The sequence below is a fragment of the Schistocerca piceifrons genome, chromosome 6 (genome assembly GCF_021461385.2).
Source record: "Schistocerca piceifrons isolate TAMUIC-IGC-003096 chromosome 6, iqSchPice1.1, whole genome shotgun sequence".
NCBI classification, from domain to species: domain Eukaryota; kingdom Metazoa; phylum Arthropoda; class Insecta; order Orthoptera; family Acrididae; genus Schistocerca; species Schistocerca piceifrons.
This window is the reverse complement of record NC_060143.1, coordinates 572,828,277-572,855,584: the sequence shown is the minus strand read 5'-3', so window position 1 is coordinate 572,855,584 and position 27,308 is coordinate 572,828,277. Positions and strand designations below refer to the sequence as shown.

Sequence of the window (27,308 nt, the reverse complement as noted above, 5' to 3'; positions counted from 1 at the left end):
GCCGGTGAGTTGAAGAGGTACGCACGAGCGGTGCGGCGCCGTAATCGGATGGTAGTCTCACCGCTCCGACAGCTTACGTCTTCGGCCACATCTGCACTCCGAAAGCCACTGTGCTGCGCGTGCCGGAGGATAAGCTATGTACAAGCACTGTTTGGCCCTTTCTGTTTCACCCGCAGAGGGTGTGTAGACTATCAGTCTTCTGTCGCACTGCCATGCGCACTACACAAACACGTGGTACTGTTACCGACGACTGTGCCGCTAAAGCGGAGTTATTGAGCGCAGTTTTCCGAAATTCCTTCACCAGGGAAGACGAATGGAATATTCCAGAATTTGAAACACGAACAGCTGCTAGCATGAGTTTCTTAGAAGTAGATACCTTAGGGGTTGCGAAGCAACTCAAAACGCTTGATACGGGCAAGTCTTCAGGTCCAGATTGTATACCGATTAGGTTCCTTTCAGATTACGCTGATACAATAGCTCCCTACTTAGCAATCACATACAACCGCTCGCTCACCGATAGATCTGTACCTACAGATTGGAAAATTGCGCAGGTCGCACCAGTGTTTAAGAAGGGTACTAGGAGTAATCCATCGAACTACACACCTATATCATTGACGTCGGTTTGCAGTAGGGTTTTGGAGCATATACTGTATTCAAACATTATGAATCACCTCGAAGGAAACGTAATCAGCATGGTTTCCGAAAACATCGTTCTTGTGCGACGCAGCTAGCTCTTTATTCGCACGAAGTAAGGGCCGCTATCGACAGGGGAGCTCAAGTTGTTCCGTATTTCTAGATTTCCGGAAAGCTTTTGACAGCAAGACACAAAACCAGAAATCTGTACGCAGACAGCGTTCCTCACAAGCGACTTCTAATCAAGCTGCGGGCCTATGGGGTATCGTCTCAGTTGTGCGACTGGATTCGTGATTTCCTGTCAGGAAGGTCGCAGTTCGTAGTAATAGACGGCAAATCATCATCAAGTAAAACTGAAGTGATATCACGTGTTCCCCAGGGAAGCGTCCTGGGACCTCTGCTGTTCCTGATCTATATAAATGACCTGGGTGACAATCTGACCAGTTCTCTTATGTTGTTCGCAGATGATGCTGTAATTTACCGTCTAGTAAGGTCATCCGAAGGCCAGAATCAGTTGCAAAGCGATTTAGAAAAGATTTCTGTATGGTGTGGCAGGTGCGAGTTGGCAGTTGACGCTAAATAACGAAAAGTGTGAGGTGATCCACATGAGTTCTAAAGAGGCTCTGAGCACTATGAGACTCAACTGCTGAGGTCATTAGTCCCCTAGAACTTAGAACTAGTTAAACCTAACTAACCTAAGGACATCACAAACATCCATGCCCGAGGCAGGATTCGAACCTGCGACCGTAGCGGTCTTGCGGTTCCAGACTGCAGCGCCTTTAACCGCACGGCCACTTCGGCCGGCTGAGTTCTAAAGAGATCCGTTGTAATTCGATTACTCGATAAATAGTACAATTCTCAAGGCTGTCAATTCAACTAACTACCTGGGTATAAAAATTACGAACAACTTCAGTTGGAAAGACCACATAGATAATATTGTGGGGAAGGCGAGTCAAAGGTTGCATTTCATTGACAGGACACTTAGAAGATGCAACAAGTCCACTAACGAGACAGCTTACACTACACTCGTTCGTCCTCTGTTAGAATATTGCTGCGTGGTGTGGGATCCTCATCAGGTGGGATTGACAGAGGACATCGAAAGGATGCAAAATAGGGCAGCTCGTTTTGTATTATCACGTAATAGGGGAGAGAGTGTGGCAGATATGATACGCGAGTTGGGATGGAAGTCATTAAAGCAAAGACGTTTTTCGTCGCGGCGAGCTCTATTTACGAAATTTCGGTCACCAACTTTCTCTTCCGAATGCGAAAATATTTTGTTGAGCCCACCCTACATAGGTAGGAATGATCATCAAAATAAAATAAGAGAAATCAGAGTTCGAACAGAAAGGTTTAGGTGTTCGTTTTTCCCGCGCGCTGTTCGGGAGTGGAATGGTAGAGAGACAGTATGATTGTGGTTCGATGAACCCTCTGCCAAGCACTTAAATGTGAATTGCAGAGTAATTACGTAGATATAGATGTAGAACCCTGCAGCTCTATTCCGTAGTTTCCGTTAGCCTAGCTTAATGAAGGTAACACGCCGATTAACAATACTCAAGAATTGTTCGATAAAATTCACTTTCTTAGGAGCTATCTACCTTCCCCATGGCTAGACACAAAGTATGTATCAGTACGTGTGTACCATCATCAGTGGGTCTTTATATCCTTAAGAAAGAGTTCATTAAACAGATTGCTTTTAACACCACTGGGCTTTTGTCGGGCGTGGTCCTATTATATCTGGTATGTCCTAGACTTCCTCCGACCTCTTAATTGACTTATCTAGTCAGTTATAATGCCAGCTGCGATTTAACTTGGACTGTGTGACTCGACATACTATAAAATCACTGCTAGAAGTCAGAAAATGACAAAATATCCCGTGCCCTATTTCGGATTGAACACTGCATGTTTGGGTTTGTAATTTGAGACTTACCAACCCACACGTCATTATATATCTTAATTACTAGTCTGCTTGGTTTCATGCAGCACTCCCAAGATGAGTATTATTTGTCCTTGTTTGAAACGAACAGTTTTACATCTCTTGCGTTCAGCTTACAAGGAGTAAATATAATTCCTGTTATGGATCAACGTTTGAGTGCCACTCACTACAATAAAATAGCTAGTGTGGTTTTTATTGTGGTAAAAGAACATGTAAGCAGCTAGTTAAAGTCCGCCGGACCAATGGATGCATTCCATAGCAAGGAACGAGCTATCGTCTCCAACGTATACGGGTCCCTTATGGGCTACGGAAATGACGTCACAGCCCATAAACGCGGCCGGCGGCCCTGCGACGACTCAGTAAACAGCCGCTGCCCTTGCGGGCAGGTTCTGGGAAGCCAGGCCCTTAAAGCTGCCGCGGTAACGACGCCGGTACCGCCTACACACAGGCATACGGTCTGAAAACTGCGTGCTGGGATAAAGTGAAAAGTGCTGTTATCATCGACTTAAGGCCAGAAATCAGTCCGAAAAGGCACATGGATGACATTATCGTGCTACCCAGAAGCTACGTCCATCTCTAATTACACTGTTCTAAGACGTCGAGATATAATGAAACCACTGTCTGTAGTACGAAATGCATGATTAATTACACCTCTGGGCACATCGGAATATGGATCCCCTAGCAGTAAAGTCTTACGTGTGATTGTGAAGTTGAGTGGAAAGGACATATCATGCAAGGCATAATAAACGGAAGTATTCACTTACTAGACCAAACCAATTGGCAAATTTGCGTACTACCCACGAGGCACTTTCCATTGCTGTCTAAACTGTCGTTTCCTCGCTATTCACCGACCTGAATTACACGAAGTGTTCCGCAGCTAAATAACTGCACTAATGCACTTCTGAAACAGTGGGTCTCACACATCCACTACAAAGTCTGACTTTATTCCCCGTGTCGGCGATGGTGTTTGAAGACTATGGTCCTTTCCTACGTAAATGCAGTCAGCGTTACATTACACATTACTTCTCGTTGCCGCTGCCATCATCTTTCCATATACACTCCTGGAAATGGAAAAAAAGAACACATTGACACCGGTGTGTCAGACCCATCATACTTGCTCCGGACACTGCGAGAGGGCTGTACAAGCAATGATCACACGCACGGCACAGCGGACACACCAGGAACCGCGGTGTTGGCCGTCGAATGGCACTAGCTGCGCAGCATTTGTGCACCGCCGCCGTCAGTGTCAGCCAGTTTGCCGTGGCATACGGAGCTCCATCGCAGTCTTTAACACTGGTAGCATGCCGCGACAGCGTGGACGTGAACCGTATGTAAAGTTGACGGACTTTGAGCGAGGGCGTATAGTGGGCATGCGGGAGGCCGGGTGGACGTACCGCCGAATTGCTCAACACGTGGGGCGTGAGGTCTCCACAGTACATCGATGTTGTCGCCAGTGGTCGGCGGAAGGTGCACGTGCCCGTCGACCTGAGACCGGACCGCAGCGACGCACGGATGCACGCCAAGACCGTAGGATCCTACGCAGTGCCGTAGGGGACCGCACCGCCACTTCCCAGCAAATTAGGGACACTGTTGCTCCTGGGGTATCGGCGAGGACCATTCGCAACCGTCTCCATGAAGCTGGGCTACGGTCCCGCACACCGTTGGGCCGTCTTCCGCTCACGCCCCAACATCGTGCAGCCCGCCTCCAGTGGTGTCGCGACAGGCGTGAATGGAGGGACGAATGGAGACGTGTCGTCTTCAGCGATGAGAGTCGCTTCTGCCTTGGTGCCAATGATGGTCGTATGCGTGTTTGGCGCCGTGCAGGTGAGCATCACAATCAGGACTGCATACGACCGAGGCACACAGGGCCAACACCCGGCATCATGGTGTGGGGAGCGATCTCCTACACTGGCCGTACACCACTGGTGATCGTCGAGGGGACACTGAATAGTGCACGGTACATCCAAACCGTCATCGAACCCATCGTTCTACCATTCCTAGACCGGCAAGGGAACTTGCTGTTCCAACAGGACAATGCACGTCCGCATGTATCCCGTGCCACCCAACGTGCTCTAGAAGGTGTAAGTCAACTACCCTGGCCAGCAAGATCTCCGGATCTGTCCCCCATTGAGCATGTTTGGGACTGGATGAAGCGTCGTCTCACGTGGTCTGCACGTCCAGCACGAACGCTGGTCCAACTGAGGCGCCAGGTGGAAATGGCATGGCAAGCCGTTCCACAGGACTACATCCAGCATCTCTACGATCGTCTCCATGGGAGAATAGCAGCCTGCATTGCTGCGAAAGGTGGGTATACACTGTACTAGTGCCGACATTGTGCATGCTCTGTTGCCTGTGTCTATGTGCCTGTGGTTCTGTCAGTGTGATCATGTGATGTATCTGACCCCAGGAATGTGTCAATAAAGTTTCCCCTTCCTGGGACAATGAATTCACGGTGTTCTTATTTCAATTTCCAGGAGTGTAGTCTGTACTCTTTAACCCAATACACACTGTTTTAATAACTTTCGTACCTAATCCTTATTGTCAACATTGCTTCCTCAAAACGGCTACCTTACTTTAAGTTAATACAGCAAACTAGCTCTCCATCCAGCCGTGCCACCAGTTCTACAAAGAAAATTTTAGTTTTTGTTATTTCGTAATTTCTACATTTGTTTGTAAGTACCCATTTCTTCTTTTTTTTGCGAAACTAAAGCCATGTAACATCTGACAGTGCGAATAAGTTTTAACTCGTCACTGTACTGTATTTTATTGTGACTATAGTATTGTAATATTTATTTTTCGTATGTATAACTTGTCGTAAATATATGGGCCGACATGGGGAGAAATGAAAAACAGGTAATTGTAGAAGGAGGCAGGCACTAACCATAACAACAGAGAAAAACTGGACTGGACTGATCAAAGTGGAACGGGATCTAAAAAAGGTACTTCTAGGATATGTAAGGGGGGGGGGGGGGGGAGAGGAAGGGAGAAGCAGCAATGAGAGTACGATTCAGCTCTTAAATAATCTATTGAAACAACACAAGCGCAGCGAATTTAAAAACGAAACAGTCGTTAGAAAATGAGGCAAAAAAAAAGGCCTCTCCAGGGCAGAATACCAACGGATGAATGAGTGGATGTTGAGACAAAGATGAACACAGACACATGGAGTACAGCAGCAACCTAAGATAAAGGGTGATGACATGATATATTGTTTGTCAATATTCGGTAAGCTGGCTACTGAAATTATAGAAGACAACTTTCTTGCAGGTTTCGTTTCAAAAGCCGTTGCTGGGAGTGGCGGAAAGAAAGTGAAACCAGTCGTGTTTAACGTCACGGTGCCAGCGACCTCTTGGCGAGACACGCGGGTAAACAGAGGACACTCTTCCGCAGGAGAGACGCGCGCCCGCCACCTGCTGGCAGCTGTTGCGCAATGTGGGGGAGGGGCTCTGCAGTGCCCTCAGCACTGCTGACCGCTGGGTGCCCGGCTGAGTGCTGCCGAGGCGCGGCCCGTCTCATTGACGGAGGTGGCGCCCGTATGGTGAAGAAGCACTTTCGCCAGCGAGTTTGCTTTCTCCGGTCGCTCGTTAGGCGGGGCGCTTTCGCTACACGGCTAAGTCAGCTAGGCTCGGCTCTGCCAGAGGCAGTGGAAACGGAACCCAGACCGCGTCTCAGCCGCCGCGCTGGGAAAATCACGAGAAGAAGATGACGCCGCCGCCGCCGCCGCGCGCCGTTCCGGGCAAAGCTGGCCGGGAAGACGGGAGGCGCTTTCGTGCTCGCTCGCTCACAGCCCAGCCGCGAGCGCATCCTTCCCCACTCCACACTTTCACGGCGCGAAACCAACTGAACAATAGGCGCGGCCGATGTAACACGGGCGGCTGGAAACAATCATTACGCATTCAGAAACAGAGAAGACGGTTTCTTTACAAGTCAAGCATCGACTGTGCAAGTGATCAGGACAGGAGAATAAAATGGAAGAAAGGGGATGACGCTAGAAGTACGTGATGGGAACATACTACGTTGAAGTCGAACTGACAAAATTTCTGTGGTTGTTCACGGGTATTTTATGAATATATTGGTACGACAGTTCATAAATTTCAATCATTCAGATTTTTTTTTCTTTTTTTGCAGGTACATTCCTGCATCCTGGTATACGCTGAAATCCCCGATTCACGGTACCGCAGCACGCCGCTAGAGTTGCTGAGACAGTACGCTTCCAGCGTTGTCAGACAAGTCTGCCTGATGGAATATGAAATGGCAGGCCATCGATAACCATGAATTCTCTTCCTTTTAACCAGACAGCTACTTTGAATGTAGCAGGCGCTACCGTAGGTTACCTTAGAAGCTCGTAAGCGACAGGGAACAGATGGGGATCCAGTATTACATCCAGAATTTAAAAGAACTTTTCACGACTTAAGATGAAATAAAGCGGACGGGACAGATAACACTCCGTTGGAATTTTTAAAAGCTTTGAGGGAAGAGCGGCAACAGAACGGCTATTCACACTGGTGAAGAAAAACCAACGTTCACAGGGTTTCTCGACTTAAAAAGCGTTCCACAATGTAAAACGGTGAAATATGTTCGAAATTCTGAGAAAAATAGGGCAAGCTATAGGGAAGAATGGATAATACACAATGCGTACAAGAACCAAGGAAGGAAGAATAAGACTGGAAGACCAAGCAGGAAGTGCTCGCATTACAAAGGATGTAAGACAGGGATTACTTATTCGACCTTACTGTTCTATCTATACTTCGAAGAAGCAATAACGGAAATAAAGATTCAAGAGTGGATTAAAATTCAAGGTGAACAGATGTCAGTGATAACATTCGTTGATGACATTGCTATCCTCAGTCAAAGAAGAATTACAGGATGTGTAGAATGGAATGAACAGTCTAATTGGTACAGAATATTAATTGACAGTAAATTCGAATAAAGTAATGAGAAGTAGCAGAAATGAGAACACCGAGAAATTTAGCGTTAGGATTACTGATCGCGAAGTAGACGAAATGAAGGATTTCTTCTACGTAGGCAGCAAAATAACCCGTGACTGACGGATCAAGGACGACATTAGAGCAGACTAGTACCGGCAAAAAGGACACTCCTAGTCTACTAGTTTCAAACATAGGCCTTAGTTTGAGGAAGGCATTTCTGAGAATGTAAGTTTGGAGCACAGCACTGTATGGTACTGAGACACTGACTGTGGGAAAACTGTGACAGAAGGGGATCTAAGCATTGTAATGTGGTGCCACAGAAGAATGTTAAAAACTAGGTGGACTGACTAGGTAAAGAATCAGGAGGTTTTCCGCAGAATCGGAGAGGTAAGGAAATGTGGAAAACAGTGACAAGGAGAAGGGACGAATGACAGCACATCTGTTAAGACATCAGGGAAAGATTTCCATGGTACTAGAGGGAGCTGTAGAGGTCAAAAACTGTGGAAGAAGAATGCGTCCAGCAAATAATTGAGGACGTAGGTTGCAAGTGCTTCTCTGAAAAGAAGAGGTTCACACACGAGTGGAGTTCGCGTGGCGAGCCGTATCAGACCAGTCACAAAGACTGATGACCGGGGGGGGGGGGCGACTGAAGCGTTCAGGCGGTGCGAGAGCGTAGAATGAAGCAATAGCTCTGATGGGTATATTCACAGAATTCGAATACGAAAATGTCAAACAGGATTATCTATTGGACGTCGGTATTAATCCTGAACAACTTAAAACAGCCGCAGTTGCGTAAGTGTCGGTACACACAGTGCCTCTCACCTAGAGTAAAGAGCCCAAATTATTTTAAACAATTCAACACAAAAAAAGAAGTTTTGCTGTCAAATGATCGAGAAGAAATTTATTCAACGTTATTAACAGTATGTGTCAAGGTATTAAAGCAAAGTCATTTCTTAAATTCAACTTTTCGTGTTTGATTTATTTGTTAACGTGAAACGTGCGCTCCGAGCATCAACATACAAGTTTTACAGGTTTCAATGTTTGCTATGGTCTGTTACAGTTTTCGTTCTCTTCACACACGTTGTAATGGGGCATATTTTACACCCTTTGCCACCTAGCAAACATCTGCACTCTTCAACTGTTTCCTGGAATAATTGTTGGTACATATTTTACGACGAAACCCATGTATTGCGGATCTGATTGTTAAGTATCTGGTTTCTATATTACGTGGTCCAGTTATCGTCCAGCATCGCTGGTGTGTTACAGAATATTCTGTTCATCTTCTCCTGTTCCCCAATCCATGATGTTAGTCATTTACTAGTATGACCACGTGGTAGGTAGCCATAGTTCTAATCTGATATCCATACGAAGTAAGTTTCTTTCGTCAGTTCATATGCAAGTTGTAATGGCGTTGTTTTTCGCACCCTGGTACTTGTTTCATGAACATCGTCTTTGCTTTTTCTGTACTCTTTATAGCGCCGATCCCAATTTTCTTTCCATGTGATCCGTATCCTCTATACATTATGACAGACGCCAGTGACGCTGTGCTTAACGACAGACTGGTTGCGTTCGGGATATTGTATTGCTGCTGCTGCTCTTTTCTGAATATGCAAATCGAATGATGTTCTCCGAAGTAATTCCTAGGTATTTTTATTTCCCCACTATTTGTAGGATTTCACTCTATACAGTTATACCGTCTCGGATTGACATTTTCGTACTCTCCTGACTGTCATTTGAACTGTCCTCTTGGTTTACTTTTAGGTCATTTTCCTTTTCCCAAGTTTCGAGAGTTTGTAGTGGTTTCTATTTCTGCTATCTCACTACTATTCCTATTACCATGTCGTCTGCGTACAGATTTCTGGTTTTGTGTCTTCCTGTATTGTGTTTGTCACGTCTGCTTTATACATTTTGAAGGAAATGCACTCTAGGTGCGAGAGTAAAATTTACATATTTTCAATTTTTGATCTGCTCAGGACATACGCGGTAAGAATTACGAGGTAGTTACCGATATGACAGAATTTTCTGCCTTTGACTGTAGTAACTGTTTACTTCGACTATTGGGCAGCTTCGGCTATTGTATCACTTCAGAGGCAATGGTTGACATGCACGATGAGCACAAGGCACGAGACTACACACACCGACTAGCTTAATGCGGGAAAACACACAATTAATGACACTTAACAATACGTTAGTTTTGTTTGCCCGCCAAGCGCTGGAAGATTTGTAGCTCAGCGACTTGTGCCCATCATGCACGTCAAGTACCTTCCGTGAAATTGTATAAAGCCGAAACTGGACAATAGCCGAAATAAAGTTACTACAGTCAAAGGCAGAAAACGCTCCATTTCGAAAAAATTGAATGACTGTGGAAGCTGCTCGAAGAAAAGTTGCAATTAAGTTAGTAGACAAATGGCGTTGTGTACGGAAATTTGGAATTCAGTTTCTAAAACATGCTGAAAGGTCTCTATTGGATTCCTTCCATGTTAATTTCTTAAATCTGTTCTAAATTTACTGTGGTGTTTCTGACTATCTGGGAGGAGACTGAGCAGTTGAAATTGTTACTTTTCCACATAAACAAGAGAACGATCTGTCACACTACCACACTTTGAAACACAGTTTATACATAATTCATGTCACACCGTCTCATACGGAACCTACATCCGCTTTCTTTTATACAGTATATATGGTAAGATACTGTCATCCCCCTTCCCTTCTGTGTGGAAGGTGAATGAGCAAATGTATTTCTAGTTGCATGCTCGATGGTAGCAGACAAGCCGGTCTGCTAGAGAACAGTAGGACCAATGTCTGAACAGGTAGCCACGCTTTCTAAAATCAAAGAGGTTTCTATTCTTGGTATGGTCCCGTCCGTCTCTTGTCAAGTTGGTATAGGAAGCTGCCTCTCTGGTCACTTCCGTTTGTATCTGTTAAGCACGCTCGGTAGGGGCCCAGGCCAGTCTGTCTGCAGCGAGCGTCTGAAGTGGTAAGATCTCCGGCTAAGCGCGTCTCTGCTAAGTCCGTAGGACAATGGATTTCTTAAGTTCAGCCTAACTGAAAATTTAATCACCTTTGTTTCCGGTTTAGGTCTAAAATATCTTATGTTATCTTAAATTGCAACGCAGTGTAATTCGAGTGTGAAGTTCAGAATATCTTCCAGTAGTTGCTTTGTCACTACTTTGTGAGTGAAGTGGAACCATGTGTGGATGATCTGTAACTCTAACTCAGATCATCAATCTTAAATGGGAATGTGCATGAGATTATAACGTCTCGTCTTTCAGTATAGCAACTTTTCTTTATGTTCAACCCACGTGGGGTGTACTTTGAGAGACCAGTACCACGTGCTTATATAATTGTTTGACCCATCAGGTTAATAGTATGACGATAGTAACCAGTTCGAGGTTTTTCTTTTATAAATTGCGTTTCGATGTAATTTATTAATTATGTAATTTAATTATGTAATTTATTATCAAAATTATTGTGGAGTTGCACACTCTGTGTAAACCAAGTTGACCACGTGAAGCATGTGGTGTAATCATCAAAGTGGTCCTCAGTTACTCTTTTCGAGAAGATTTCACAGACAATTAGTATGAATTTAGTATACCAGTGTGTGGTAATTTCATGACAGACAGGATTGCGCTATTCTTCTTTGGGTGAAAATTGAATCGGTTGGTTGTGGTTAATTTCCTCTTGCATACGTTTCAACGTTCTTCATGTGTTATTTTATGAATGCAGTGTTGTATACAGTCTCCCAATCTTGGCTCCATATTTGATGTGTTGCGTAAGATTACAAACTCACATTTTCACAATCCTAAACAAGGCACCAGTTTAGTCATGAATCAAGTTTAATATGCTGAAATTTTAACGAACAATGATCAATGTTAAAATAAATGTCCAAATATAAACTGATTTCTTTTTATTTAAATTCTTTATATATATATATATATGACCGGTTGTCTTAAGATGACTATTAGAAGATTATAATTAATGTTAGTCTGGTTGGCAATTTGGTAAACTAGACTGGATACCTGGTGAAACAGTTGCTCAGTAATGCAAGGATAACTTCCCAAGATAGCTCACAGCTTTTAACCCGCTTTTATTATCTTGAATATCAGCACCGCTTTCAGAACAACTTAATGCATCAACATTACAATGCATGTGTGCTGTTTTCCCCCGATTTCCACACGAAAAACGTCCCAAGTACTGGAGGTGTAGCCTAGGTGCAGTAAACTAGGTGAACCATTGTAAAACGAAGTGCAGCAAAGCACTGTGTATATTTGTGTACTCGATAACGAACATTATCGGAAGAGATTTGAAATGGACACCACAAGGCAGTGCGCCCATCAGGCCTGCACCCAGCTGCACTTGGTCCACAGCGTAATGTACGTGTAACACTTCCATCTGGTGATGAGCCTGCTGTGGCTCGAACACATGTTTATGGCTGAATAAATGTTATCAAAAAATTAAAAATGCGATTAGTTGCATATTTATTACGAGATAAATAGAACAGGATGTGGTGCCGTAACGTGGCTAGATGCAGTAGCGAGTGACACAGTGTAGGTGGGTGTTGGAAGAGCCGGCACGCTGGACGGCGGGTGTGGAAGGACAGGGCAGGACAGGAGAGGAGAGGAGAGGGGCGTGGCCGGGCAGCGACCCGTCGCCTCCAGTGTGCGCCGCCGCGGCCGGCCGGAAGTGAGCCGCCGTATGTGGCGGCGGCGGCGGCCTCCAGCCGGCCGGAAAATTGCCTGCCTGCCTGCCAGCAGGCGGCCGCGGGGGCGCCGCGCTGGGTGGCGTTCCCATTGTCACCCGTACTCGCTTTGAGGCGGCGCGTAAATACCAGCAAGGGGGGCGGCTCAACTGGTAGCTCAGTACTGCCTGTATCTCTCGGCTCTCATACAGCTGCCATCTTCATGTCCATTAGGTAAGGGAGTACAATGTTTCACCGTGCCACTATTACAGATTACAGGGCCCGGGGGCTGGGGGACGAGCACCTCCGAAACGATGAAGCTGGTCGGCTGTCTATGGCGAGTGGTCTAACGACGGTGATATCCTGATTAGGCCACAAGATGCAGGGCGCCCACGCTTGATCACCGACCGTGGAAGACGTCGACTTGCCCGCCCTGTAAAGCAGGACAGGTTTGACAACAGGGTACAGTGCTCGTCCATGCACACACACAGTTCAGTGCACATTGTTGAATATGGACCTCAGCAGCACGTGACCCCTACATTTTGCCACACTGATCCTCCCGACATCTTATTTACCATTGCAGTGGAAACTGGGTCTTCGAGATTTGACTGTGTAGCAACAGAAACCTGTCTCGTGGTCGGGGGAATTCCTGTTATTGTTACAACAGGTCGACGGTCGAGTCCCGATACGCCATCTAGAAAAGTACACCGTGCCATAGAAGCTGCCGCTGGGGTACTATTATACAAGGGGGGACATTTCTGTGGGCTTTCGTACGATTCGTGGTAGTAACCCAAGGCGCAATAACAGGCCACCTGAACCCGTTCATGATTGATGTCTTCCTCCATGATGAGGCCACCTTCCAACAGGGTAAATGTCCGCGTCACAATGGCAGAATAGTGCTACAGTGGTCTGAGGAACACCAGCGTCGCCTGATCTGAAGGCTACGGAACTCACGAGCGAGTCTATTGGGCGCCACCTACGAGCCCAGATACGGCCGGCCCGTTATTTAGAGAAGACGCACGACCTGACCTGTGTGTACACATCTGGTACACCTACCTCCGAGAAATTATCACGGACTTCTCGTATCCGTATCATTCAGAATCACCGAGGTATTGCGTTTCACAGGTGAACGAACACGACCTTAAGCAAATGGTGATGGTGGTCATCTGCTCCTCAGTGTCTGTGTAAAGCGAGCAGACGTCTTGTTTCTGATATCGACCAAGACAAGAACTTCAAAGAAATGAATACGTAAGTTCTAACATTGATAGTGCAGTTCCAGATGCTTTGTCCAAGCTTTCGGCGACACTAGCCTACAATTACATGCGCTCTTTATACCTGCAACGGGCACGTGGTCACCAGGAATAGTAACTTCTCGCAACGGTATCCGGCGGCTGCTAATAAAGCACTGGACTGAGGTATTATGTTCACTTGAATCGTCAGTTGTGTGTCACACTTATCGCTAGTCACTGTGGTGATAGAAGCAATGAACAACTTCTCGTCTGAAACCGAGTTTCTGTTTTCACGTTTCCAAACGTCTCTACAGCCACAGCGAACAAAGAAATCATTACTCTTCCTGTCCTAAACGATGCAACTCCTATCCACCATTAATCCATTACTTAAATTTTTTGTAACAAAAATAGAAAATTTTCGATGCTGCAACAGAGCCAAAAAATTTTCGACTACGTAAATCTGTAGTTACTTTATTCTTTTCATCAGAACACTCTTCGCAAGTATTTTATTGTGTGTTATCGACATTTACGAAAGACCTTTACACACGATCATTAATTTTTATGGAGTCACCTTGAAGCAAATATAAACTGCGAAACTTTTTTTTCTTTGGTATTTTATAAAGGAACACTTTACTCTCCATTCCATAGCAAAAGTGTATACGAAATACATGGCGAGAGAATACAGGTCCAACGACAGCAAAATGTGAGTATGAATGCATCTTTAGGCTATGGTGGAAAAAACATATTTACTCGCGGAATAAAACTGATTGTATAATCCGCCTTGGGAAAAGTGGCAGAGGGGGCGGGGGGGGGGGGGGGCAGGCGGAGCGGGCTGTGTGTCATATTAATAACGACGCTACGCTGCCTTTGAGTAATGTACACGACGCACTGCTGGTGACTGGTGGACGGCAGACGCAGCGGCAGTGCCAGGAGGGCGATGCTCCACCGACGCCTGCTGCAGTCTGGCGACCCAGGCGTGACCTCGCGACTTAACAGGCGGCTAGGAGGCGCGCTGTTTACCAATGAGAAAGCCGACGGCCGAGGGCAGAGGGCCGAGTGCCGGGACCCGGTGTCCGCAGACAGCCTCTCTACCGTACACACACACACACACACACACACACACACACACACACACACACACACACACACACACACGTAACCTCTGCCCGCATCAGACACAGTGCTCCCTGAGCGCATGATGTAACGTGTATGTCAACCATTCGAATAGCATTAGCTCAGAAAATAGAGAGCACGAATCTTCGCTGTATTAAACCTGATAAACTTTACAAAGTGACTCTCTCTTTACATACGTGCTGTCATTACACTGACAGTACTTTAGCCCCTTCTAAATTCTGTCAATTCTATTTAATTTTGCTACATTCCAACACCTCCAAAACAAAGAGTTACTACTTTACACGACACTTCAGCAAAGCACTAAAATGCACTAACGTGACACGATTTCACAAATAAATTTATAGTGTTCCGAATCAAAAGTAATCAGTTTGATCCTAAACAGGCCAAATTTTCTACAAAAGCTTGAGAATACTACTAAACAGGAAACGTGATAAAACCTGTCTTGCCGAAAAATGTTTTCTTGCCATTGGTACTGCACTGTACACAAAATTCAAGAATCCTAATAGCAACAGAAACAAAATCATGGAGCTTTCCACGAACAATTATTTCATAATAACGTTGTCGCTTTAAATAACCAGCCAACACGTCACGTCGCACGAAAACGTGCTTCTCGTTTTGTACTCTACAGAGTGAAACGCTATCTTTAATAGGGGCTGGCATCAGACTGAAGTTCTCAGCGCTTCCCGCGCATCTTGTGGGAAAAATAAGAGGCAGCCCAAGACTTTTTGGTGAACTGCAAGTGTGACTGCCGTGGCTAAAAACGATAGCTTATTAAACTTTCCTCTGTTCAAATGGCTCTGAGCATTATGCGACTTAACTTCTGAGGTCATCAGTCGCCTAGAGCTTAGAACTAATTAAACCTAACTAACCTGAGGACATCACACACATCCATGCCCGAGGCAGGATTCGAACCTGCGACCGTAGCGGTCGCTCGGTTCCAGACTGTAGCGCCTAGAACCGCACGGCCACTCCGGCCGGCACACTTTCCTCTGTTCTGAAGCCACAGCAGGGGGTTAGCAATCGACCGATTAACTCCAAGTATCTTTCCAACGTATGTTAGACTTTTGCAGAAGTAACAAATCAGAGGGACATATTACTAACAGTATGTCCTCGAATGAAGAACTGACTTGACTTTATGACATGAACGAACTTCATCTTGCAAGAAGGCAACAGTAGTATACATTTTCTTTCGCTGTATTCTCCATAAGAAAAGTAAGTATGCCGTAAGTGGTTCACGAGCAAGTGTAAAATGCGTGAGAGTAAAAGTGACAAAAATGAACTATCGAACACGCCGAATAATGAGCTTAAACTACTTCTAGAAACATGAAATTGGAGTGACGTCGTCTGTTGCTGTCACAATTTCTCTTAGAGAAGGAGAAGTCGCTCGCGATTCGAGTTTAACGCCTCGAAGTCGAGGTCATTAATTAAAGCTGGAGTGCTGACTGTGTCGGACGAAAACTGAGAAGAAAGTTGCGTTTCTTATAATATTATCAGCCACTCAGACTTCTTCAGTCTGCAGTGCATTGGTAATCACATCCAAAGTTCCAAGTAAGGACTGTCGGGTGAATTTGAAGGGCAACAAACAGGTCACAGAAAAAATTCTGTGACGCTATGGAGAAGGCTTCACAGATTCAACCGTATGTGGCGCGCACTTGCTTCAGAAAAAAGTTGCGCATGTACTGACGGAATCCTTTCTGTATTCAATGTCTCTGGTAAGCTAAACAAGAGGCAAGGCACACTAACCTCATTTATCCCGTATGACGCGGCACAACGTTAAGTCGAAGCCATCTTATTCCTACGCAGATATCCAAAACCATAAATAACCCAAGCATGCGAGCCGTTATAAATCCTTTAAGTATCGACTGACTTCATGTGTACACTGTGACCAAGTTAACACCTGAGGATGCTGATCGGGGTGAGGCTGTCTGAAACAACCAAGACTTGTCCCCGTTCAGCTGTTCGCTCGACAGAAAACGCTACGTCGTGGAAAAAAATTCATCCCTTCTTTTATCTCAGTACTCAGTATTCTGTACTGCAACTGGACAATGCCTAACTACATAATGTCCTGAATGCCCCCGGTTTCTTCGTAGGCAACTTCTTGTTTTCACATTCGCAGCCTTTAATGGACAAAATGAGGAAACATCTTTTATGGCCCAACCGTTTGCGAGAAGTGTGGCTAAATTAGTACTTGTACAGTGAGTCTACTTTAGGGTCAAAAACTTTAATTTTCTGAAACAACATTTTCCTATTCAACATGAACCATTCTCATATCGGTAGATAAAAGTAAAATAACTAAGCAACAAATATGCTACAAAATGCGACGCTGTAATTAAACAATACCTTCAAACGTACCAGAAACATCCCTGCTTGCATCGGCTCCAAGAGTAACCCACCTACTTACCACCAAAATTTACATGCTACCTCTCACGATAAAACAGCGGTGTGGTAGAATACACATTAATACAGCCCACAAGGCGACTGCCAGCAGGTGGCGTCTGGAACATTTGTCACATTTGAATGAAACATGTATGCCAACATAATAATAATTGACAAACTACAAGTTTTTAATCAAGTATTTGCAAAAAATAGCTTTCTTAACAAAAAATATAAATTCGGTGTCGGCATACATTTTTCATTCGCGTGAGACGAATGTACCACATACCACCTGTTGGTGCTCGCCTTGCGGGCGATCGGAACAACATGAATTCTACCAACTCACTACTTTACCCTGTGACGTAGTGCGTAAATTTTGCTGATAAGTACGATCTGGTATATTTGATGTCTAAGGGTATGGTTTAATAACGTTTTATTACACAGAGTATTTGTTAATGAGTTATTTTACTTTTACTCGTAGATAAGTGGATGATTAATGTTGAACTGAAATCGGTCATTTTAAAGAATTAAAACGATCAAGATGGCAAATAATGTTTTACAACCAGAGCGACTGCTAATCTTCTCCGAGGGCACTACGTCAGTTTTTGCAAAGATTAAGAATTCATGGACGGAAATCAATATTTAGTTTCTTATCGACGCAACTTACGCCTTACAGCAGACTTAAGCCCATGGCAGCTGTTCATAATGATGATACTTGCACTACATGCATCACAGAATAACACGTGGACAGAACTGAACTGTGGATTAAAAATAATTTGAGTACATAGTTTGCGTGCATTATGATAGGAGCGCAATTCCTGCAACATTAGTAGTCTAGATACTGTATCCTTCGAGCTATGCATTATACGCGCAATTTGAGGGGTGCTTATTCTATGAAATTTTTTCCTTACGATCCCAATTCGAAGAACACTTTGTCGAGAACCGTGGTCTGTCCTTTGTGGCTTGAATGACGTCATTGCTAGACTGTTCCTACCCAAGAAGATATATACATAACATTAAAATCATTTTCTTAAGTTCCTGTAAGGGACAATTCAATTTTACGACAGCCAATCACGATGACTGAACACAGAAAATGCGCAAGGGCCACGTCATAGACGACAATGTATTGTTTTAGAAGACAGCTCCACAATCATCGGTGAGGAAGGTAGACTTTTTAGAAATAGCATAAGCTGTTTACAAACACATGATTGACAGGAGTTAATCATACGACATCTCCTACCGCCGGAAATATTAACCATCGACCATTGTTCCCTGAACTCAGAATACTCGTTTAGATCGTCTGCTGCATATACTAGTTTTGACCCCAATGGTTTGATTCGCGCGGAAGAAAATTGTCATTCATTTTCAGTTACTTGTGAATCCCTTACTGCAATGGTCTATGGACCCTGATCGTATCAGCTTGCCAAGAAATCTCCCTCCTCCTCCCTCCTCCCCTCCCCTCCACAAGGACTTCGAGCTCTATTTTTGTTCAACGGAAGACCTTGTTAGCTCGCGGCAGCTTTCATGGCTTGCACCAATTTACTTCTGATGTCTCCTTTGCCTCGATCATCCTCTATAACCTTGCTTCGTAGACAATTACTTCACTGCTACTGCGTCGTTCTCAGATTTGATGTTAAGTAAGCCGTTGACGTTCTTTTTACTACTCTTCATCACCGTCTTTGTTTATCCATAATCCTTCAAAAGACAAAAGGTTTTTCAAACAAAGCAATACGTGTCACCACGTATCGTTTGGGAATTGCAATGAATAAGCCTACTCAATTTACAGTGTATTTGTAACTCTACCGTGTTGTATGGGATGGTAAATTTTCATAACGAAGAATCAGTAGAATGAAATTACACATGGTAATTTCAGTTGCTTGCCAGGGTTTTACACATGTACTAGTCTCACTTAAAGGATTAACCGTTACTTCGTGGCGAACATGTTGTCCGTAGTTTCAGTCAGTCTTCCAAAAATTCCTCATATACGGCCAGACTGGTTGCGTCGTCTGCGAAACCTGCCCCTTTTTTAACTTCTGTTGCCGTTCTGTATTTTCCTTTGGTTTCTTTGCTGCCTCGTCTTCCGTACACTGGTGATGATCTGCATCCCAACCTCTCCCACCTTCGTTAACACGAAATCGTATGAAGTCTTTAAACGAGGAGGGGGGAGTGGGGGTCGGAGACGGCCTCGCGGCAAATCTCTCCCCCTCTTAGACGGGCCTCACACGCGGCGGAACCACAGCGGTGCCGACGCTGCGGGTAATTGGCCTGTAATTACCGGGAATTACCCCGCCGTTTTTAGTGCTGCTCTTCCGGCAGAAGGCTCGCACGCATAATGGGCGGAACGCGCCTGTCGGCCGCACTTGACGCAACCCGTCACACACACGAGAGTTCACGTCACTTCAGCGAAGGCGTCGCGGTCGCGGACGAACTCGACACGCGCTGACTGAAGGAGGAATCTTGCTATCTGTGACGCGCCGTGTTTGTACTTAATTTAATTGAGACTGGGCTGAACAGTCGTACGACCTCGAGAGGAGCGGAGGCAGGCCGTTAGTTAACGTCCCGTCCACGTCTTTACAGACGGTGCGCTACAGCAGCTACATTGAGGGAGTGGCCGAAGGGCCAGCGGTAACAAAGGATGGAGGGAGTCAAAAAAACCCCTGCCCCTCTTACATCAGAATTTATAATTTACGTGGTCTACCCAAAGCAAATTTACATCCTGCCCGCCACACATTCAGTATCACTAACACAGCTAAACATGTAATGAAAAAATGGAAATGAGCGTTTGGCGTCATTGGCCGGGAGGCCCCTTGCGCGGCAGGTCAGGCCGCCTTGGTGCAGGTCTTACTACATTCGACGCCACATTGGGCGACCTGCGCGCTGGATAGGGATGAAATGATGATGAAATAATGATGAAGGCAGCACAACACCCAGTCCCCGAGCGGAGAAAATCTCCGACCTAGCCAGGAATCGAACCCAGGCCTGTAGGACGGCAATCCGTCACGCTGACCACTCGGCTATCGGGGCGGACAACATGTAATGAATATTAACTAGTAGCGAGTGTATGCGGAGCCGTTTGTCGTGGTATCCCTGTCAGACTCTATACAGAATTAGCCGTTCTCTTAACCACAGCAAACCGCGATCCCACAAACAACAAAATGTGCTCAGTCCGTGCCACAACGCACAAGTAACACACGCCTACAAGAATTGTGACAGCAGTGATCCACAAAGTACCGTCCAATATTGACATTCAACTGTTGTAGAATTTTAGAACACATTCTGAGCACAAACTTAGCGATCTATCTAAGACAATGAATATCATCATGCGTGCAGCACGGATTCTGAGAACATCCACGCAGCTCGCGCTCACACACAGGACATGCTGTCAGTCGCGGATCAAGGCGCTCAGCAACGCGCGGTACTACTCCACTTCCGGAAGTCCACAGGACCGATTGCTAGCTAAAGTAATACCATATGGGGTATAGCTACATAAATATTCAGTCCGACCTTGACAAGATTTCAGATTCTGAAAAGACCGGCGAGTTGATTTAAATATTTAGAGATGTAAAATTGTGCACCTCACACAAAATGCAAAAACGCAGTAATCTATGTCTGCAATACCAGTCAGTCACAACTGCAATCAGTCAACAAATACAAATAAGTGCTTGATGTAACAGTTTGTGAGGATATGAAATGTGATGATCAAATATGCTTAATCGCTTCATTGGTATGATACTAGGCAAGAGCATTTAGTCTTCAGAGGAGGCGGCTTACAAAACACTGGTGCGCCCCATTCCTGAAATACTGCGTAAGCGCACGGAACCAGTACCAAAGAATTGCGACGGTGATACAGAAAGAAGGGCAGCACGAACGGTCACAGGTTGGTTAGACCCAGGGCAGAACGTGATGGAGGTACTGCAAACTCTGTACCGGCAGGCGCTTTACGAGATACGTCAGCTGTCTCGCGAAATCTTTCTTGCAGAGTTTCAACGAACCGTATCAGACGAGGAACCTAGGAACGCCGACGTACAGCTCTCATAGGGACGCCATAAATGTCTATCCGTAGCGTCAAAGAGGTACTTAAAACTTTTTCCCTAGCTTTACTGGCGAATGGGACGGGAAGGAACAAAAATGTGTACAACAACGGGGAGAGCTTTCTACAGGCACTTCAAAGTGCCTAGCAAACTGGATGCAGATTTTCACTTGCGTGCAGCACATTTAATTTACACATTGAGCCACCAACAGTTCTGGTCCTGTCACTTTTTTGCTCAACACGAACAGTAAATCATGTGTATTTAATGCGAATCACGTCTGGCTAAACGGGAAATCTCATGACTTTATTGCGATTGTACAGTATTGGTTGCCAATTATTAAACGGAAACTGCACATAAGCAGCTGCGAATAGACGTAACCAGAATATCATAATAGTGAAAAAAAGTTCTCATCGTGCTCATGAGAGCACTGCGCTATAATGTTTGTAAGGAAATAGATAGGTTATTCGCTGAGAATGAAAAATTAAGTACCAGCCAGATTCGTGTAACTCAGCCTTTTTATCTTACTTTTGCAATTTTATTTTAGGTTTCCTTACGTCGAAACACACATCCGCACACGCGCACGCAAAAATAAAGGAAAGCAATGGGATACAAATGCTTCGAACCTTTCGTCTTGGGCGCTGTGTTTTCATCGTTCGAGTGGCACATTAGAAATGGATGACGTAACATAACAATACACTTTTCCTTCCCCATACCACACGCGCCAAATAATAACTAAACAGTGATTAGAGGACTCCTGAGCTCAGGAGCGACACATTTGCGTATACCGCAGTCTCCAGAACAACTAATTCCTCTGCGACATGGTCCCTTATTCCACGCACCTTAACACTTATCATAACTCTACGAACAACAAAATTAAAAAAAACTATGAAAAGGAAAAATTAAAAGTTCAGATGACGTATCTTGCAGGTGTGAATGTTGGTTTATTTGATTTTTAACAGACGGCACAATAGTTGATGCGACCATGAACATCAATGTTAAACTATAAATTCATTTTATCCGTCTTCAAATTAAATACGAGCTGCTAATCAAAATTTTCAGTTTTATATCATGCGTCCATAACGTATCACGTCCTATGGAATCTACAAACTACGTTTACCTAGTGCGTGTCTACACTAGATGTGTAGAACTGTAAGATGGATTCATCTCCTCCAATGGAAGTCAGAAGGACATTACGAGGATATGTGGCCCCACAGAACACACTAGTCAAAGAGAAGGAGATATTTTATGACTATGCATACGCCATCACTTACCAGTTTTCATATTTTCCCTTTGTTTACAAATTCGAGTCGTCGACATCACGTTTCAGTTCGCTACTACACTTCTGTATAAACGGCGAATGAAAGGACTCTGCTCTATCCATCTTATGACCATTAATGTTCTGAATTTCGTAAGGGCAGGAAATATGGAAAGGTGTGCTGAAAACGTAGTTCTGATGCTTTTGAGTTAATATAATACGCGAGATAAAGTGTGGAAAAATACTATCTAGGGCCGCTGATATACGCCAAGCGAAATGTCTTCCAAACAAGGTTTGTTGACTGTTTCCGCAGATCTGCAAGCATCTTGTAAACAATGTTCTACGTCACGACAAGCAATGTTTCGGAAAGACTATAGTTAATAACAGCTGAAAATATTTTGATAAAACTCTTGAATCCACACAACATACAACGAAAACACAAAGGTATTCTGTATACGAGCGATACACGTAACTACATTTGTTTATAGGAATCCTGTACATCAAAGCATGCGGGGAAACACCAAGTGAGTGTTATTACACACCTATCAATCACTCGGTAAGATTAAAATCTCTAAGAAGATCATGCATTTACGCCTCCAGTCTAGCAACGCAAATGCTTGCACATAGAAGGAAATAAGTTTCTAATTTTTATTGAAATAAACGTCTATTAACGTTGCTAGAGAGTAGTGGTCCTTCGAACTAACATTCAATAGGAAGTAATACGGACTACCAAAAACTGGAATCTCTATTTTATTATTTTGTGAAACAGAAACGGGACAGCATGCCAATATGGAACTATGATCGTTAAACACACCAACATTCCGAAAACTGGACGTCTATAAATTATGGATTACTTGGTATTATATACGCAGGCACTCGACTATGCACTGGGGAGATGCAAGACAGCACATAAAAGAACAAAGATTTTCAACAGGCAACATACACCAAGTCCACTCATAGTTCGATAATTTGCCGTCACAAAGGTGGGAGATTACAATAAAAGGATATCAATTCATGCAAATTTCCAAGATCACATGTTACAGGACATTGCGTGGAGTGCAGAAATTAAATTCTAAAACAGATTTTGGAATAATATTATGAGCGGGAACTGTGACAAACGCAATTATCGAACCACAGCAGGGCTGTACCTTCAGTGGACCGTTGAGAGACGAGCTTATTGTTGCGAGATGAATCTTTGAGCACGCGCGCCGTTGCCACCAAATGCTTTGAGGAGCGTCCACCAGAGGCGCCACTTCCTTTGACGCTGTGCGTGCGCGCTCTTGCGGCGGACTCTGCAAACAGCAGCACCAGTCAGTAACAGTGCGCCTCCATGCAGCCAGTTGTGTAACTATCTTGTCACGATGCTTTGTACGGTGGGCTAATTCGAAATTTGGTTTGGCTTAACTGTTTATCAGACTTTAATTGAGATCAAAATTAAATGATCTCGAAAGAGGAGATGTTTCTTATTTCATCAGTAAGTATAACTACAATTACGATCATGTTAATCTTACAAAAGAAACAAAAATCCAGAGAGAAACACAGAAAAGATAATAACTTTTTCACTTACCTTTCGTATTTGTTAGTAATGGAACAATTTAATATATATACCATAAGATCTTATAACGAGTCGCTTCAAACGGTCTGGCTCGTGCGAGATGCAAGCTGTAAACATTTTTTGAATCTGTAAATTTATCAGCGTCATTCAATAGCGAGAGCATGCACTGCTTTCGAAGCTAAAATAATCACTGTGTAGGTATGTGATGATGTACTCCAATATCCTGTAGTGACGTCTGGTTAGTCACGGCATACCGGTTTAACGTTCTGAAAGTAAATATTCGATACGTGTGCTTATGTGATACTTATTCTGAGATTAATATGAAGAAGTACTGACATACTGTCTAGGATTCAAGTCAGTACCCATTTAAATAGGAATTAAAAATCTCAGTTCAGAGAGGCGTGTGCTCTGTATTGAAGCTTTCTGGAACTAGAACATGTGTGCCGAAGCCGTAACAGGCAGCAGTTGCGGTCGTGAATAAAAGCGTTTAATAATAGGCCAGGCGCCAAATGTTGACGTTTCTAAAATATTGCTGGACTGTGGATGCAAGGAAAGAGAAAAGCAGCCTACTGTAATTTCAAGCGAATTATTTTTCTCCATCGCCCGTAAACCTTTTACTTCGAAGTTCTGGATTTCTCTCTCAACCATTAACTGGCTAATATAGTCGAATATTTAAACCCTTCTTCACACTAATTGATCTTCGTCGCTGAAACTGCTCGTGGCGCGAATAAAACAGTAACGAGAAGAAACGGCGACTATTCACTGTTTTGTTAACATCCTAACACACCCTATAATTAAATTTTCCGCGAGACATTTAAGCCTGATCTATATCTACGATAATGATGGAAGCAGAAGAAATGAATTAAAATTTGTGCCATTTTCCTATCAACATCATTATTTAATTCCGCAGTTTTCATAGATAACGTATGAATAATTTATTCATATTTTCAACTTCACTTAGAATGAATGACACGAGTCTCGTTGAAACAGAAAAAGAGGAATGAGTTTTTACACTCAAAAGCCTCTTAACAAAAAAACAAAAAAAATAATTGTAATAGATGTTCATTGAGACTGATTCCGCAGCTGCAATGAGTGGTTTAGCTGTAAAGCTGCCTGCACCTGTCATTCCTTCTTCATTCGCTGTGCTATTCACAGTTTCCTCCCTTAGACCAGTATTACGATTCTTTAAGAACAGTTCATCGTCCGCCCATTATGCCACCCAAGTCTCCAGAACATGCGAGTATTTTTAAACAGTATCCACCACGATTGTAGTTGTGGGTGCAGATGTCTTAGGTTCCATGAAATTACTATAGCTAGCACCGTTTTTGCTGGTACACGTTACTACTTTAAAAATTACCCATATTTGACACAGCATCACACTCGACATCCAATTCCTAATATAGCACATACTAACGTGATATAAATTTTGTGACAGCTACAGAACCCGCCCTCTCAAGAGACTAATTGGCCAACTACAAATATTTGGTAAACTTTACACTCTTCCAACAAATTAAGAAAAAGTGACAGCTGCACGTGGCTTTAAATCATTTACATAATGACAGTGACTGATTTTCGTCAATCTGATATGTCCAGAAACTGGGCATCTACGTTGTTTTGACATTCAAGCTTCGCTTCCGTATTTTGCAGCGTGTATGATTACTCTGTAGAGGTGAAGGATTCGATCGAGGTAGGTAGGTAGGCCGATTCCGGTTCGCTCCCTTGAACCAGAATGTCGAGCTTTTGTTACACTGATCCTCTTGCGGTCATTTGCGTTTATTTACTTAACAAAGCACAAGTTCAACAGCTGATGTCGTCAAGCTGTAAGCGGCTGATGCTCGGGCCTGATTGCAGTTATGCAGTTTAATGTGTACCGTAAGGATAACCTGTTGCATCTCAACGGTATCGGCTAGCTGAGGGTATCTCGCCTTAATTCAAGCCTCGCAGTACTGAGTTTTGAAAGCTCAAGATTAACTACATTCAGATTCGGCGTCCTGTGTGTCGAGAGACGGAAACGCTATCCGCTAACCTCGAATGCAGCCGGTGTAGTATTAACCATGGGACAAGGTACTTAATGTTACATATCAAACCTGGTACAGTAAATTGATAGCTACGTGAGACCGTTACATCTCTCAACAGCCGTACGGCTTTGAGGACGAAATGCTGACGATACTTTCTTCTGCAACACTTCTCCTGTATGACCGGGCTACCTTCAGTGGGTCGCTTCCTTTTACTTCCCAGCAGACACCGTCATCGTCGTTTCCCCCCGTATAATGTCCGATTCCGTTTACATTCAGATTGATTTGGATAAACAACTCAGCGCAGCGAGAGGGCTGGGGGAGGCTGACCCACCAGTTTGATCGGAAGTGAGCAATTTACTGGCGGAAACTACACGGACGTTGCCCGAGCTTTGTTAACCCATGAGCAGATATCGTCCTGTGCCTGCTGCACGGGCATTAGGGGCAGTAGCGGTAGGCAATGAATTACCCCTTGAACTGTGAGGGAGTTAAGTGCTGTTGGGAAACTAACAGTTTTCCTTGTTGTGCCACGATGGCTTTCGCTTCCAGTTGGATAGCCAAAATAATTTTTGTCAATAACAACGTTCTGTCGAATTTTTTAGAGCGTTGCTGGGTAGGAGAATCGCAGTGGTGGTTGGGCCGTCTCACGGGAAAGGGGTTTCTTGCCGCGCCGCACATCGGCCACCCTTCCTCGCGGTGTGCGAGTGTTGGGTCCAAAGAGTTTCTGTTGGACGTAGGTGAGGGTGATGGGTGTAATGTCGCACAGCATACTCCTCTCCAACAACACCGACTGGCCCTCACGGCCTAAGGCCCCCATCCGACGGACAGATCCACTGTTGACAGTGTCACACGCTCTCAGTTCGTCACAATGCAGGGAACTCTGGAATTTAACCCGGAACACTGGTCTTAGGTGTGGTGGTCAGGCACTTCACTTAGCACCTCATTTCCCTTCGCCAGCAAACTGCGGCAGCGAAGGATTTGAACCGGCTACCGGAGAATCGAGCGCCATCGCAAAGGCGTGCGTTAGCGACCTCGCCTTTGGAGGCGGGCTGACTCTTTAATATCCTTTGCAACAGCATCTGCTGATACAAGTCTAATTTTCTAAGATTTCAGATTTACTTGCAGGATTGATCTATCCGTTCATACCCAACCCGTTAATAAATAACAAGACACGTATACTATAATACGATATTTACCGCACTCTTCAGTCACATCCCTTTCATTGACGGTGGTTTAGTTCCAGATGGTTAATGGACCAAGTACTAACACAACTTCCTGCGTATTCGAAATAAGACATCTAGAATTGCAATAACTAATAGTGTAGTCATTTACACCGCCTTCAGACAATCCAGCCAATAATATTTGGGGCAGCTCGGCTGCTGTGACATGCCGTCACTGAACTTCAGTCCCATCTTTATTGAAACATAGCATCAGTGTCCTCCAGTACTACAGGCTACATGTTACTGTAATAATCTAGCACCACAAAACGACGGTGCGTACCGAATTAGTATTACTCTCAGTTTTGGCTGCGGAATTTTCTGACGAAA

At 44.4% G+C, this 27,308-nt stretch overlaps 1 protein-coding gene across 1 annotated transcript in view; it reads right to left on the bottom strand.

The window, feature by feature from the left end:
- Nucleotides 1–27,308, bottom strand: part of LOC124803461 (translation initiation factor IF-2) — a 562,926-nt gene that overhangs the window by 263,009 nt on the left and 272,609 nt on the right. Inside the window, exon 7 of the mRNA XM_047264651.1 lies at nt 23,340–23,483. Within this exon, the coding sequence (XP_047120607.1) occupies nt 23,340–23,483 (144 nt within the window). The remainder of the gene's footprint in view (nt 1–23,339; nt 23,484–27,308) is intronic.